Source organism: Tursiops truncatus, chromosome 12 (genome assembly GCF_011762595.2).
Source record: "Tursiops truncatus isolate mTurTru1 chromosome 12, mTurTru1.mat.Y, whole genome shotgun sequence".
Classification (NCBI taxonomy): domain Eukaryota; kingdom Metazoa; phylum Chordata; class Mammalia; order Artiodactyla; family Delphinidae; genus Tursiops; species Tursiops truncatus.
Genome location: NC_047045.1, coordinates 55,973,286 through 55,989,671, shown reverse-complemented (window position 1 = coordinate 55,989,671; position 16,386 = coordinate 55,973,286). Strand labels below are relative to the sequence as shown.

The following is a 16,386-nucleotide window of genomic DNA, read 5'->3' as shown; positions in this document are numbered from 1 at the left end:
CATGTACTGTCAGTTCCATTATTCATATTTTAATTCCTTCCAAATTATCCTACTAGTGGACTCCCAACTGCCTTGTTGCTTTACCTCTTAAAACAAACTCTCAATGGCAAAAGTCTAAAATAGTCACAGACTGTCTTATGATCTTCCCCTGTCCCCATCTCCCTTTTGACATTTTCTCCCAAATTCTGAATCTATGTCTCCTCCACTACCCACTGTCTTTCGCTATTCCTGGCTGCTTAAAGTCTCTATCCTGGCCTTCACGCCAAACCTCCCTATTTTAAAATGTTTAGGATTCCAAATTCTTCCCTCCTTCCCTAGCTCTGGTTAACTCCAACCTAAACTTCAAGATTTTCCTCAAATCTGTGACCCTCTCTCTGAAGCCTATACCCAGTTCCCAAGGCAGCACTGGTGGTTGTTCCTTACAGTTGTCATTTATTAATGTTGTGGTGTGTTTCTTTTCCCAACTGGCATACGAGTCAGACAAGTCTTCTCCATTTTTGTAACAAGTTAGCCTGAAATAGGATGCTAAATAAATAGAGCCTGAATGAGTGAATTAGCCTCCTGAAGGTAGCTCATGACCACTAGATGTTTAGGGGAAAAGGATATGATAAAATAATTCAAACTGTGGTATAAATGACTGATAGAACTTCTACTCTACCCTCACAGGAACATTTGAATTCTTGATAAGACAAGTAAAATGATGGCATTTTAGACAAAGTGACTCTGGAGAGTGTCTATAATTCATAACACATAGGCAACCAGGCTGTCCTGTTACATAGTCTGATCTGTACTTGAAGTACGCAGCAACTAGAATAGTCTGGTACGAGGAAGTAGTGAGGCAAAACACTGGGAAATCCTAGGAAGGCATTGGGAAGTTGGAGGGAGAGGAAGAAATGAGAAAATATGCCTCAAACAACTAGTATTGCAGGTCCTAAAGCAGAAACTGGCAACGGAAACCTAGGATCACTGTTCCTCATAGAGATTTGGTCACCAAACTGCTCTTTCACGATATTAAATTAAATACAGCCTCTTCTATGGTTGACATCAGAATAAATTTCATCCTCCAGTTTCACATTTCAGTAGCGGAAACAGACAACCCAGATCCCAAATTGTCCCCATAAAAAGTGAGAGAAACAGATGGGAGGGGAATAAGCAGAGTGAAGATATTTTGTCACCCATCCTTGCTTAGAAAATGACAGAAATTAATTGCTTCTCTATCTGTGTTTTCACAGCCGATTGTTTGTACCTCAGTTGTGCCTATCATTTTTGCCTTTACTCCTAATTCTTTTCCACATGTCACCCTCCAAGTCCCCACACTCACCATTAGATGGTAGCTCAAGCTCTTGGAGTTATGGGACACTGTGCGCTACCTTCTTACCCTTCAATGCCCGGTAGAGAGCACTAAATATATCAGTAGAAAGAAAGGGAGGGGAAGGAGGGAGGGAAAGATGCAGAGAGAAATTGCCCTATTAGGAAGGTATTGATTAGCATGAAGTGGGCGTATGGGGTGGCTGGCGGGCAGGGGGTGGTGGCTGCGGGGGAGTGGAGGTAATTGGATGAGCTGGAGTTGGAAAAACGGAGGTAGAAGGTTAAGAGGAAGAAAAGGGAGATGGAGATGATAGACCAATTGCAAAACCTAGTTTCAAATTCACTTGCATTTTCTCTGATTACTGCTGAGAGTTTTGCAGTCTGGTGTTTCAATTTGTATTGAACTAGTTAGGGCCAACTTTTCAAATTATTTCACTGCTAGATAATTAATCTACCCCGGGCTCCTTAGTAAACTGATCAGCAGCTGTATTACTACCGGACAAAATAGTTCTGTTATGTGTCTTGTCACTTGCCAACTCAGGTGTAATTTTTCTTCATTGAGAAATCATACCGTTGGATCTGAATCACATACTTTCTTTTTAATGCAGGAGTAGGTTGCAATAATGTAAAGGCATTTCTAGTGTCTTACCTAGGGCCCTCAAACATGTCTATTTGCTAAGATTTATAGATTCTGTACCAAGATTTATTTTTCTTAAGAATTTGGAAGACCTGGTAGGTCATCCTAATCCCTTTCTCTCACCAAAATCCAAGGATAACTGGCAGAATGTCACATAGAGGAGATAGAAACTTAAAAGCTACTAGAATTCTGTGATTTAGAGATGAATAAACTTAGATTACATTTTAACCAGTAGCCTTTCCTTATGTAGATACCATTCCTGGCACCATTCACCCTGACAAGGGGTTAATTAGCATATGCTTGAGGATGCACTATTAAATCTTAGGGCACTTCGACTTCCTGTGACTTGGCAATTTTTATCTAAAAAGGCTTACGAAGCAGGAAGGTAGAACCTCTTGAGTTATGCTATAGATCTACAAAACTTAAGTACCCATTCTCCTGGGGTAGTTTTGCTTATTTATTGGGAGACTTAGCTTTTGGTTTACAAAAATAAAACGAATACACTAAAATAGAAATAAGTAAATGTATCAAGGTAAAAGGAAAACCAGGGTAGAAGAGTAAAATGAGACCACTGGGAATTGAGTATATAAAAATAGAGACCAATAAGTTGTACATAATTGCTAAATAATGACCACAGATTTAGCTCTGAGTTTCCCAGCAGCCCAAGTAAAAAAGGAAACCCAGATAGTTACACAATTATTCATAAAATATAAAAAGAAATGGTTTCAAAGGAAAAAAATGTTATCTCTTAATCATACAATCTTTTCTTATACTGAGTAAAAATTTTACTTTTGCTAACATTATTACCAAAGTGACTTGAACCCAGGCTTGGTTTCAAATGCAAAATACAATAAAATTATCTATGTTTGTGACATTTTTGAGATATCACAGTATCAGTTGTAATGATGGAAGTTATTTCTTGGCCATCTATATATTTTACTTGTTTATCATCCATCTCCCTCTGTTAGAATATAAATACAGTGCAGGGATTTTTGCCTACTTTGCACCCTGTTGTTCAAGCGGAATAGTACCCAGCACTGTGAGGCACACAGTGAATATTTATTAAATAAATGAAGAAAAAATCAGGTTGTGTAGGACAGGCTGACAGGAGAGATGTCTGAGTCATACCACCCTAATTAAGGGTGTATAACCAGTAACTGGATCCTACGCTATCAACCTGATTACGATTTGTTTACTGAGATATTTTACAATGGAAAGACAACATTCTGAATATGAGGTATGAACTTACCTTTCCTTTCTTGAAGCTATCTAGAAAGGGACAAAATCCTCAAACACTCAGATCTAAGATGAATTAAACAGCCCTAAACTGTTTTAGGGTGCAATCTCACTTTACCCAGGATGCCTTGGATTTAGAATCACAGCTCTCATTGCTGCAGCAGGAGCTGAGTCCTGAGTATCATACGATGAGTTGTAAACCTAAACCTTCATTATCTCTGGGTGCAGATAAGTGATGTTGACAGCTGTTTGTTATGCACAAAAGAAAATATTTCATTAGCAGGAAGAACACAAAAAGAAATAAACGAATATGTCTGTATTCTTTTTTTTTTGTCTGTATTCTTGATCAATATTGTAGCTATAAACAAAAATGTATTAGAAATGAAATAAAGGAAAAAATGAGCTTCAATATCTTGCATCAGAATAATAGTTTTAAACTCCAATGGCCATAGGAGTTAAGATTTTCTTACCCTGTTCTTTTGTTCTTAAACCTTCTCTTCAGGGGTTTGTTCTTTCATTATCTCAGAATTCTACATCTTTTCCTGCCAGACTATAAAGCCATTTGACCTTGAAAAGTCTTTTCATTCATCCATCCATCCTTTCATTCATTCCTCAACACCATGCATCCATTCATTCATTCCTCAACTATCATTAATTGAACAACTATGTGACAGTAATTATTTTATGTGTGGAGATACAATGATAAACAATACACAATCCTTGAATTCCACCAAATTAGAGTGACAGCGTATGCACCAATGAAACAAAAATTTGATTTCTGAGGAGGCAATGATCGCTAGAATTAATGACCAACTGATTCAGGTAAAAAAGATTCAAGCAAGTGGTTATGATGACATGGGCTATGGGCCTTGTAGAAAATAGAGGAAATATAGTCTCAGCCCTTTCAATAGGTTATAATCTATAGAAGACAATACAGTGAAAGTTACCACAGGAAATAAACCAAATGTAAATGATGGTTAATCTTCAAGATAACTATTATAAAGGCAATTTCCTAGTTTATGTGTTCCTCTGACTAAAGAATATAGTTATACCAAACCAAAATGTTATTGCTAGCATTTATAGTAAAGGATTTGTAACAGAAGGTTAAGAAATGTATTCATTGCAAATACAGAAACTTACAAATACACTTCTAAAATTTTATAAATTTTCTATCACAAATGAACCTTTGTATGGTATTTCAATATATTTTTACCATTCAAAATTAGCGGGAGTTTTTAATTTGGAGGAAAGTTTATTTTATTTTTTTTTCCAGTTTTATTGAATATGTTGACATACAGACTGTATAAATTTAAGGTGTACAGTATAATGATTTGAGTTACATACATCATATGATGACCACAATAAGTTTATTGAACATCCATCATCTCATATAGATACAAATAAAAGAAAAAGAAAAAATATTTTTTCCTTGTGATGAGAACTCAGGATTTACTCTCTTAATAACTTTCATATATAACATACAGCAGTGTTAATTATATTAATAACATTGTACATTACATCCCTAGTACTTATTTATCTTATATTTGGATGTTTGTACCTTTTGACCACCTTTATCCAATGCCCTGTGCCCCTCCTCTGGCAATCACAAATCTGATCTTTTTTTTTTTTTTTTTTTTACGCGGGCCTCTCACTGTTGTGGCCTCTCCCGTTGCGGAGCACAGACTGCGGACGCGCAGGCTTAGCGGCCATGGCTCACGGGCCCAGCCGCTCCGCGGCATGTGGGATCTTCCCGGACCGGGGCACGAACCCGTGTCTCCTGCATCAGACTCTCAACCACTGCGCCACCAGGGAAGCCCAAATCTGATCTTTTTTTTCTGTGTTTGTTTGTTTTGAAGTATAACTAACACTATGTTAGTTCCTTTTGCACAATGTAGTGTGATTTGATATTTCTATAACATTTCAAAATGATCACCACAATAATTCTAGTTACCATCTGTCACCATACAAAGATATTACATTATTATTGACTATATTTCCCACACTGTACATTTCACCCCATGACTCATTTTGAAGTTTGTACTTCTTAATTTCCCTCACCTATTTCACTCATCCTACACTCCCATCCCCTCTGGCAACCACCTGTCTGTTCACTATAGCTATGAGTCTGTTTCTGTTTTGTTGTTTGTTCATTAGTTTTGTTTTTTAGATTTCATTGTACATATAAATGAAATCATATAGTATTTGTCTTTGTCTGACTTATTTCATTTAGCATAATGTCCTCTGGGTCTATCTAGGTCTAATCCATTTGTTGTCACAAATGACAAGGTTTCATTCTTTTTATGGCTGAGTAATATTCCATTTGTATATATATATATATATATATACCACATCTTCTTTATTCAGTTCAACTATTGATGTCCACTTACGTGCTTCCATATCTTGGTTATTGTAAATAATGCTACAATGAGCATAAGGGTGCATATATCTTTTCTAATTAGAGTTTTTGTTTTCCTTGGGAAAATACCCTGGAGTGGAATTGCTGGATATATGGTAGTTCTATTTTTAATTTTTTGGAGGAAACTCCATACTATTTTCTATAGTGGCTGCACCAATTTATGTCCCCACTAACATTATACAAGGGTTCTCATTTCTTCACATCCTCATTGACATTTATTATTTCTTGTCTTTTTGATAATAGCCATTCTGACAGGTGTGAGGAGATAACTCATTGTGATCAAAGTGAGTGTTTTTTTTGTTTTTTTTGTTTTTTTGCGGTACACGAGCCTCTGGCTGTTGTGGCCTCTCCCGCTGCGGAGCACAGGCTCCGGATGCGCAGGCTCAGCGGCCATGGCTCACGGGCCCAGCCACTCCGCGGCACATGGGATCCTCCCGGACCGGGGCACGAACCCGTGTCCCCTGCATCAGCAGGCGGACCCCCAACCACTGCGCCACCAGGGAAGCCCAAAGTGAGTGTTTTGAAATGGTATATTTCTTAACACTGCAGACTGTAGAGTCAGAGTGCCTGGATTTGTGCTTTAGCTCACCACTTAAGCAAATTGCTTAATCTACTTGAGCACCAGTTTTCTTATTTTTCATTTGAGCTTGTAAAGTGGGTATAATAACTTTAAGGATCAAATGAGATAACCCATGTGTATTAAACTTCCTATTGATGCTGTAACAAATTATTACAAACTTAGTAGCTAAAAATTGTACAAATTTATTATCTTAGAGTTCTGGAAGTCGGAGAAGTGGATTTCAGTGACTAAAATGAAGGTGTTAGTAGAGCTGCATTCCACATGGAGGCTCTAGAGGAGAATCTATTCACTTGACTTTCCCAGCTTCTAAAAGCCACCTGCATTCCTTGGCTCCTGGCCCCCTTCTCAGTCTTGAAAGCTAGCAGTGTAGCATTATCTCTCTCGTCTCTTATCTCTGCTTCCATCCTTCCATTTTTTTTCTCTCTTATTCTATTGCTTCTCTCTTATAAGGACCCTGTGGATTACATTGGGCCCATCCAGATATTCCAAGATAATATTGCCATCTCAAGATCCTTAACTTAATCACATCTGTAAAGTCTCATTTGCCATGTAAAGGAGTATATTCACATATTCACAGCTTCCAGGTATTTTGGGGGGAGGGTGGGAGCTTGTCATTATTCTGCCTACCACCCACATAAAGTGTTTGTTTTTAATTAGCTAATATTATTATTTCCATGTACATTCCCATTGACCACCAAGCTTCTCTAAAGTTTATAAAAATTAGTTAACTGACCATTTTACATTATGCAGAAACTGAAACAAAACTAGGTTTTAATCAACTCAGCCTCTGATTCTTTTCCCAGACTATTGTAGTCTGTCATCCTTTGACTTTCTGCTGAGATCAGTGGACCATTAGCTTATATCAGCTGTAGTTGTCAACAAGTGAAGAGCTAATTGACTATTTCATTATGGCCCCAAAGAAATTACATGTGATTTTAATACTCCACTGTGCTTGTACGGCTATTTCCTAATGAACTCTGAGTTTATTTAGTTTAGGCAGTTGTGAAGCTTTAAAAGCATATAAACGGATGTTACGACATAAAGGTATTTTATATGTCTTCTGACAGAACTTCTCAGGTGATTTAAAACCATTCAACAACGAAATGAGAGCTTACTTCCAGGATAGACAGGTGTTGCAGTCAATGAGCGGCACATTTTGAGAAAACTACTTCACAGAAAGCCTGTTCAAGGAAGTTCAAGCTCAAAAGAGTAGTTTACATCTCATGCCTTTTTTCCCCCCTGCCGGTCACAACTATCACTTTCTTCGAGATATAGCTTAAAACTGGTCATCCCCAAAAGCTTTTCCCTCCTACTGCACTTCATCAGGACCTAATATTTTGCTATCTATTTCTTCACATTTTGAATATATTATATCACACACACACACACACACACACACACACACACACACACACACACACATATGATTTGTTTTCTCTTATTTTTTTTTTGTCTGTTAATCTCAAATGTAAACTGCTATCCTGTATCTCCCATAGAGTAACTAGCAGCGTGTAGTACACTTAATAAATGCTTGCAAGTGGCAAAATGAGTTCTTTGCTTTGATTAAAGAGGACTTCAGCACTGAAATGTGCCCCTATGTTTGTGTGTAGGTTTTAATGGTTCATTTTCTTGTCTGACTTCCCCTGGTTATGAATGTGGTGGCAGCACCAACAGTGTAGGGAGGATTTTATTGGAGAACATTTAGAGGATTAGAAAAATCTCTAGAGCTTTGGAAGCACCACATTTGTGTTCAGAATTCTATTTCATTCTGTCTCAAGACCAGAATAAGCAAAGAAGAAAGATGGCAAGATCCACAGGGTTCCATATGTGAAGCCAGCCCCCGCCCCTCCGAAGTAAGTGGGAGGAAGGAAGGAACATGATCACTAGAGAATTTCTCATTCAGCTGTATTAATTCTCCTCAGGCTGCAACTTTGCATACAAGCTTTTAACCCTGCAAAATGTATTATTAAATACATGATGTATTTAATTAGTTTTAAGAGTTATCCTCTTTCTTGGGTTTTACTAAAATAAAAAACAAAAAAAAATACCCCAGGATAATTTGTCTATTCAGAACAAAATAATTCAAACAGGATTCAATAGGATGCTGTATAGCTGGTGCCCTTTATGCCTTTTTTCTTATAGTGAGCCAGGGAAAAATATACTTTTTTTGGTGTGGAAATTGCCCGCTATTATAAAGGGTTAATAAGATACCATGTAGATATCATATAGTAGATACCATATAGGTATGATATAGTACCCCAGAAAAAGTGATTTATCAAACACATACTAGGGTATCATGAAGACCAAACATTTTTTCCCTCAATCTTTTATTAACATCATTAGACTAGGCTTTTTGAAAATGCGGAGAGACTCTGAAGTCAGAATATACCAGATCTGGAAGTGACTGTCACTGTCCCATCCCTCCACCTCAATCCAATTCACACTTTTATGATTGGCTTCCTTTTTGACCCATGCTTGTTAATTATACCCAGCTGTAGGCAAATTGCTCTTCCAAATTGACAACACTGAGCTCTCAAGCTGCTCACATTTTTTTTTTTTCCCTTCCCCGGATAAAACCTTTGGATCATGCATTATCTTGACTAGTGTTTTCTAAACTAATCTTCAGTTATGGATATTTTAAAGGGTTCAGGGGACTCACAAAGTAACTCTGGGTTTGCGTACAGTGTGTTTCTTTCCACTTGATCCAAAATTTCCTAAGAGCATACAGAGAGGAGGATTTCCTTAGAGACATAAGCACATAGCTATCACAATTCCATTTGTTTCTGGATGCTCTGGTGTCAAGATCTCAGTAGTAACTGGCCAGGTTCCAGCACTACTCGTGGGATCAATGGGCTTTGCCCTACAGTCTCCAACGCTCATCCAGAACAATAGCTTTCAAAGGCATAACACTTTTTTTTTTTTTTTTCTGGAAGTCGGTGTTCTGTTCAAGGGCTTTATTGTCAGAAATTCTCTGCCCCTTCCTTCCTGGAGGACTCTACTGACAACATACATACCCATGCAAGGCTATGACTGTGAGGAAGTGCTTTTAGTTTTCTGTTTGTTTGTTTTTGTTTTTTCTGCTTTCAGAGAGAAAATAGAACCTCATTTCCGTCCACCAGCCTAAGAAGCTCTATCTGATGAATTTGCATTGAGAATTTTGACAACTAATTCAAATGAACGTTTTTAGAGATGAGAATTAGGTACATAAATATTGGGGGAATGGGGGAAAAATGAAATTCAGAATCAGAATATGCAGTTCAGAGTGACAGCTTTGCTATTGACCAGCGTCAAATTTTGGCCAAGCATTTTAATGACTCTAAACTTGAGTTTCCTTATCAGTTAAGTGAAAATTAATAATGCTACCTGCCCTGCCTACTTCGCAGGGTTGGAGCGAGGATAGATTGAGATCATGTGGGTGAAAAGGCATTACAAACTGAAAAGCATAATATAAGCAATCAGTTGTTATTAACAAACTGAGAATGTTATCTAATTGCTTATAAATACATGCTGTGGGTACACTCATGGTCTCTCAGTGGGTAAATAAAACCTTGGTTTTGCTGGGTACATGTTTGTACATAATCCTTCAGTGGAACAAGAAAAGAACCTTTACTCAGCAATTAATATCATCTGGGCCCTTTCATATCTATACCTATAACTAAATTTACATCTTTACAAAAATACATATTAAAATATACTATATTTCATTTAGTCCTCTGAAAAATCTGATTGATAAGCCTCAGTTTCATATGAAAGAAACTGAGACACAGAGATGTTAAATGCTGCTTAAAGCAGTACTTCCCAAATTCTGTTCCCTGGAACCCTAATCCTGAGAAATACTTCTCTTTTAAAGAGTTCTATTGTCCAAAACTTTGAGAAACAATGTATTCTTTTCCTCTCTCCAACAGATTCACTTTGCACAATACCATACTGGTAACCATTGAAAAGTTCTGCAGTAAAGAAGCCAGCTGTAGTAAAGGAAGCTGTTTAACTTTGCTCAATCTAGAGTTAAAGCTAATTTGATCTGAAGACCCTATTTTCCAATTTTACTTGCTAAATTTTGATAGAACTGGGATTCTACAGAAAACATTTTGTTAAATGTAGATCTAAATTTTTGACTGGAGTTATTTCTTGGTAAATCTGCAATCAATCAGACTACAAACCTATCTTCTTTAAAAAGATATGCTATAACCACATACCAAAAACGGTAGGAAAATAGGGAAGGGCAGTTATAAAATGTTACTATTCTACATTTACTTCTAATTATATCAATATTATGGTTTATCGGGATTTTTTTTCAGCCTTTTTCTTTTCTTATTTGTAATCATAGTATATGTTGACTTCATCTTCCAATTATTTAAATGTAGTAAAACATGCATAACATAAAAATTACGACTTTAACCATTTTTAAGTATATGGTTCCATGGCATTATGTACTTTTACATTGTTGTGCAACCATCACCACCATCCATCTCCAGAACATTTTCATCTTCCCAAACTGAAGATGTATCTGTATTGTCTTCTGATCTTTTTTTTTTTCCCAACATTTTATCAGAAACATCTTCCCACTTTGCAGCTTACTCTTTTTTTAATACCTTCATTTCTAGTGGCTGTGAGATATTCAATCCAGATAATGCTCATGAATCTGCCTATGGTTGGACTTTTGTATTATTTCCAGTTTTCCCTTTTGTAAGTGATAAATATCTTTGTGTCTATGACACTTCCCATATTTTAGATTATTTCCTTAGAATAGCTAGTAGATTAAAGAATACAAACATTTTAGTGATTTTTTTGAACACATGTTGACAATTTTTTTGTTATATCAAATTTACTCTTCTATTGTTTAATTGATACATTCATCCATTCTTTCAAATTAACGAAGACCTAGTAAATTCCTAATAATTGCTGAGTACTATGTGAAAGACACATATATTCTCTACTCAAATGATTTCAATATACCATGGACAGCATTAGGTATTGTGGCCAGCATTAGTGACAACTAAGGACAAAAGTACTGATTTACTTGTCCAAAAGTTTTGTTGCATTGCTTTGATTTTTAGTGAGAAGACATCCTTGCTAGTTTGCTGACTCCATTTGAGGATTTCCTTGTCCCTCTTTGTTTCCCCTCCCCCACTTCTTACTCATATATGTGCTGTTGGACAAATTACTTAATCTCTAACTTTGTTTCCTCATTTGTCAAATGAGAGTAATAACTGTACTGATGTCATAGGATTGTTGTCTTAACTCAAGGAGACTTTGTATATCTTAATGTCTCAACGAGACATTATGTATTTTAAACCAGTGCCTAGCACATTGTAAGCGCTCTAAACATTACTTGTTATTGTTATTACTTCCTGAATGGAGAAAATGAGATGAATCTTCTGTCAGTTGACCCAAGGAATGGGCAAGCTAGAACTGTGTGCACTTTGCCCTGGCACTGTATGTCAATTTTTAAACAAGCTTTCTGTGTGTTTAAACAAACAAACCTACCAAGTCATGAACTCTCTGTCAGGAATAGAACAGATTAATTAGTTTATGGATGGGGGAGGAGGGGTGTTTGTTTTTCCTGAGACATATTATTGCTAAGTTTTACAAAGTTCTGCTAAGTCCTTTAAAAGGAAAATATATGTCCTTCAGTTTTTTGTTACCTAGGATTTAGGAATATTCTTCAATCAAAGAAATAGGAACAGTGATGTGCTAACAGTTATAGGTTAATGACTTAAAAAATAATCTACATTGCACCCTAAGGAAGAATGAACTTATTGCTGAATTGAATTGACAAGTGCTGAGCTAGTCAGTGTGCCAATGAGCCAGCTATAAGACTGCCAGTTACGTTTAATCAAGCATCTATTCTTATCAAATTTTTAAAGAACTATTTTCCTTGCTGATTGGTATATATATATATATGTGTGTTTGTACATATATAATGAGTTCTACCATCAACCTGGCCTTTAATAGCGTATACTTAATCTGAATAAAGGGATATGTGTCCTGGGAAATTGTGTGAATATTATATTAAATTGAATGTCACATTGTCCGTGATTTACAAAAGCTAAAGGTGTCTGAGTAACTGACAGATGTCAATCAAGAGATTCCATTGTTCTAGGAATTGTATATATGACACCAAAATTCTGAATAAAAATTGTTTATTCTACTGTGACCACATCTATTTTATTCGCTATTTTACAAAAATGAATAAAGTATGCACTATACAGTCTTCACAGAAGCAAGTATTATAAATGTGGCATATGGTGAAACCACTTCAAGCTTCTGAAGAATCAGCAAACTGTAAAATACTTTACTGTCATAATACAGCATTATTTTCCAACGGATGAAATCATTTGTTGCTGTTTTCCTTGTCCGTGTAAAGTTCTTTTGTTAAATACTTATGTCTTAAATATCTCTTAGATATTAAAATCAAAACAAAAAGACTGTCCTACTCCAGCATACCCTCGTGAAAGGCAAGGATAATAAGCCCTGATGCAGTTGTTAGGTTCTTCCGGAGGGAAGTAGAAAGAGGCCGGAAGGTTTCAGAACTACAAGCAAAGTCAGTGAAGCAGAGAGTAAATCCAAATATTCGGCAAATGACAAACCAAAAATGAGACATGCCAGCTGTTCACACTGGGAAGTTACTGAACATTTATTTTGGTTCAAGTTTTATTTTTATATGAAGAAGGAACAATAAGTTTTCTACGGGGGTGGGGTGTCTCATTCCTTATTACACGAATAGGGAACAGAGAGTTTGCGATGCAGGTGGGTGTTCCCTCTGGGAGCTTCTACACTCCCCCTTCTTCCTACCGGCCACCGATACGGTAGGACCTCCGCCTTGGGAACAGAACCCCGGGGCGCCTCTGCTTGGGCGGCGGGGTTTCTCCGCGTTCATCCTCTGGGGTCCGGCCACACTGCTTACCCAACTCTCGCTTTTCAAACTGCGATTCCTGAAACAGGGCAGACAACGGCGCAGGTCCCCTTTCGCGCCCGCTACCCCAGAGCGGCGGCGGGCGGCTGGGCCAGGGCGGCGAACAAAGGCGGCGCGGAGCGCGGGGCGCGCGGCCGGGGTTGGCGCGCGTCTCTCCGACAGGAGGCGGCGGCGGCGGCGGCGGCGGCGGCGGCGGCGGCGGCGCCGCGCCCGAGCCTGCATTCCTCAGAAGCGCCCGGAGCCCGCGGGGCGACGTCACCCCCGGCTCCGCCCCCATCCCTCCCAGAGCAAAGTAACTCTTGACTAACAGGAGAGCCTCTGCCGAGCATGGAGAGCTGCTGCCGCGGCCGGCCGGCGACTCGGGCAACGCTGGCGCCCCAGAGGTAGTTTGGCGACCGCGGAGCAGGAAAAAGTGCGGGCGGGAGGCTGTCCACTCCCCGCCCTCACCCCGCTGGGCCCGGCCGACCCCTCAGCTGTGGATTTCGCTGCGATACCCCCCGGCAGCTCTTTGCAGAGCGGCTTGAAACTTCTCCCAAAGTCGACATGGATACAGCGGCGGCGGCGCTGCCTGCTTTTGTGGCGCTCTTGCTCCTCTCCCCTTGGCCTCTCCTGGGGTCGGCCCAAGGCCAGTTCTCCGCAGGTGAGTGGCCGAGGAGGCGTTCGGAGCTCCGACGAATGCCCCCGACCCGGGGCTCTCCAGGGGTGGAGCCGGCTCCTCTCTAGGGCCGGGGGGCAAGGGGGGGAAGCTTTCGCGACCCGGGGTGGGCAGAGGGAGAGACGTCCCCAGACTCCGTGCCGGCTGGGACGCGGGGCACGGGGCTGGGCGCCACGGGGGCAGGTAAGTTTCCTCGTCGCGACCCATTGTTCCCGGTGGAGGATCGCTCCGGGCGCAGGCGGGCAGGGCTGTGCGGCAGTGCGCGAGACAGTGCTTTTCTTGGGAAACTGGGAGCCTCGGCGTCCGGCGCCGGCTGCACCGCGCCGGGGAAGAGAGAAGGAAAAAGTAGTTACGACTCTGGGGACTGCTACTCTCTTGCTCGTAGTGCGGGCTTGTTGCTCTCCGCCGCTACAGCGTTCCAAAAAAAAATTCCCGGGGAAGCCATTGTCAGAAAGGTGGAGACTTGAAGGGAGTGACCTCGGCGCGGTTTGCCAGGTGCTTTTTGTCCTGGGAATAACCTCTCCTGACTATTGTCTAACTACTTCCCCGTCCCTCCCCCAGTCCTTATCGCCTCCTCCGGCGTGGGGCTGCTCCTGGGTTCGCCCTGTGGGTTAGGGCGCTGCGCGGAGTAGGTTCCGTGTGTGTGTTGGCGGAGCCTGTAAGATGTTTTGAAACATGATTCTAAGGATCCACGCCGAGCAGTCCTGGGCAGCGAGGTCTAGGCGCCGGGTCCGGGAAGCCCGACCCGTGGTGGGGGAGCCCGCTCCTCCGGCAGAGCCACCGCGAAGCCTCCCGGAGCCGGCCTGCGTGATGGGGTCTACAAACGACTGCCGCCCGCCCAGAGAACCCAAGAGGAGGCATCCGGTGCGGTCTCGCCAGTTAGCCCTTTGGGTCCTAGTAAAACCGCTTAGAGAAGTCCGTGAAACCCCATTTCTCCCAGTGCCGTCCTCCGTTCCCTTCCAGTTCTGTGACCCTTCCTGGCGGTTGCTTCTTTCGTTCTCTCCTCTGGGGGCTCTGAAGTTTCACCAGGTGGACGCTGGGGAGCAGGCTCCCGGGCGATTGTTAGCCTCCCGCCAGTCCAGACAACTTTTCTGGCCAGCCTACCCAGCTCTGCTTGGCTGGCGAGCGCATCTGCTTCCTTGGTTCGCGCGGTGCAGATGGAGACGCAGAGGTGGCTGAGGGCTGCTGGACAAGACGGGGGAAGCGACAGCCGCGCTCCTGGCTGAGGCCACAGGACGCGGAGAACGGACGAACTTTGCACTGTCAGTTTCTCTCGTTGTTGTGGCTGCCTGGTTTCCTGGAAGTAAACTCAAATCGTTGTTTTCCGGAGTAATGTTTATTTCCCTTCCGTTCTCTTTCCCCCCTTTAGAACTCTGTAAAAGGAGGTAGATAACAAATTCAGATGGCAGCATGTGCTGTGCACTCAGGCAGGTTATGAAATGCAGCGTGTACAGGAAAAGTTATGTATACAGGTGATGTATACGGAGGACAACAGCTATGTGCAATGAAAGCCTAATTTTAATTCTTTCTGGAGTAAGCATTACTGAAAGCATGTCTGACATATAATGCCCGTTGGTACTGGAAGCGTGCTTGATGTAAGACATTACATGCAGGCAAGTTGGAGTGGGTATTGATTTCTGCACAGTGTTTGTCAATGCACGGAGAGCCTACGCTTGAAAAGGCATGTAGTTTGTTAATTGAAAGTTGGAATTCTACCAGTTGTATGATTAAACTTATATGTATTCAAAATTTGCAACTATTAATGTCTCAACAACTGATGGATATATTTTCATCTGTAAAGAAACTTTTTTTCTCTTTTCAAATGTTATTTACCCTTTAATGAGCAAATAAATATTAAATTTCCTCCAGCGGAATGTACAGATGAGCTTTTCTGATCCCTGGAGTTCAGATATCTCTAATGAACAGTTATGTTCTTAGACATGCAGTTCCAAGTAATTTAACTAAATAAACCTGGCTTTTCTTTTTTGACAAAGCAAAACATTCGACTTTATTTTATAGTTAAGTGAAAGAATGTGCAGTCCTAACAAATGCAATTGTGGCAGGACTGTATCTCAAAATTTTGCCATTCAGATTTTGTACATATGCCCAGAAATGAATGTCTTTTATTCCCACAGTTCAGATTGTGGATCTGCCTTTCTCCATAAGCTAAACGTTTGTTTTGTAAAAATTTCCATTTTCTGCTTCGCATAAGTCATTTGTTATTCTTCTGTCATCAGATTTTATGGCAGTCAGATTTGTTGCAAAGACACGGGGTCAGAGATTGGAGGTGTATTCTTTCTTGTTTTTTTTTCTTACATTCTTTAAATGATGAACTTTTATTTCTTTTGAGAAATTTAAATAAAAATGCTTTAAAAGTGTAAAACAAATACATGTTCAGAACTTTAAAGTGTGTTTTAAAATCACACTTATTAGGCCATTTTCCACTTTTAGATATTATTGTGTGCTTCCTAACATGGTGAGCCTCGAAAGCAAAACTTGAAAGACTGCAGGTAGTTGCATCTTTGATATATCATGTACTCATCCAGTCTGCTTTGTTTAAACCACAGTTTAGGAACATTTTCATCATTTTGAATTTTTTCTTAGCTTTTGGGGTTAAGGTGTAAAAATGCTACATGGT

The 16,386-nt window shown here is 40.2% G+C and overlaps 1 protein-coding gene across 2 annotated transcripts in view; it reads left to right on the top strand.

Annotated features, from left to right (window-relative positions):
- The first annotated feature begins 13,433 nt into the window (after window positions 1–13,433).
- PTPRK (protein tyrosine phosphatase receptor type K) overlaps window positions 13,434–16,386 on the top strand; it is a 561,831-nt gene continuing 558,878 nt past the window's right edge. For both annotated transcript variants that reach the window (XM_033867699.2, XM_033867698.2), the window contains exon 1: window positions 13,434–13,733. In XM_033867699.2, the coding sequence (XP_033723590.1) occupies window positions 13,637–13,733 (97 nt within the window). In that variant the 5' untranslated portion in view covers window positions 13,434–13,636. The remainder of the gene's footprint in view (window positions 13,734–16,386) is intronic.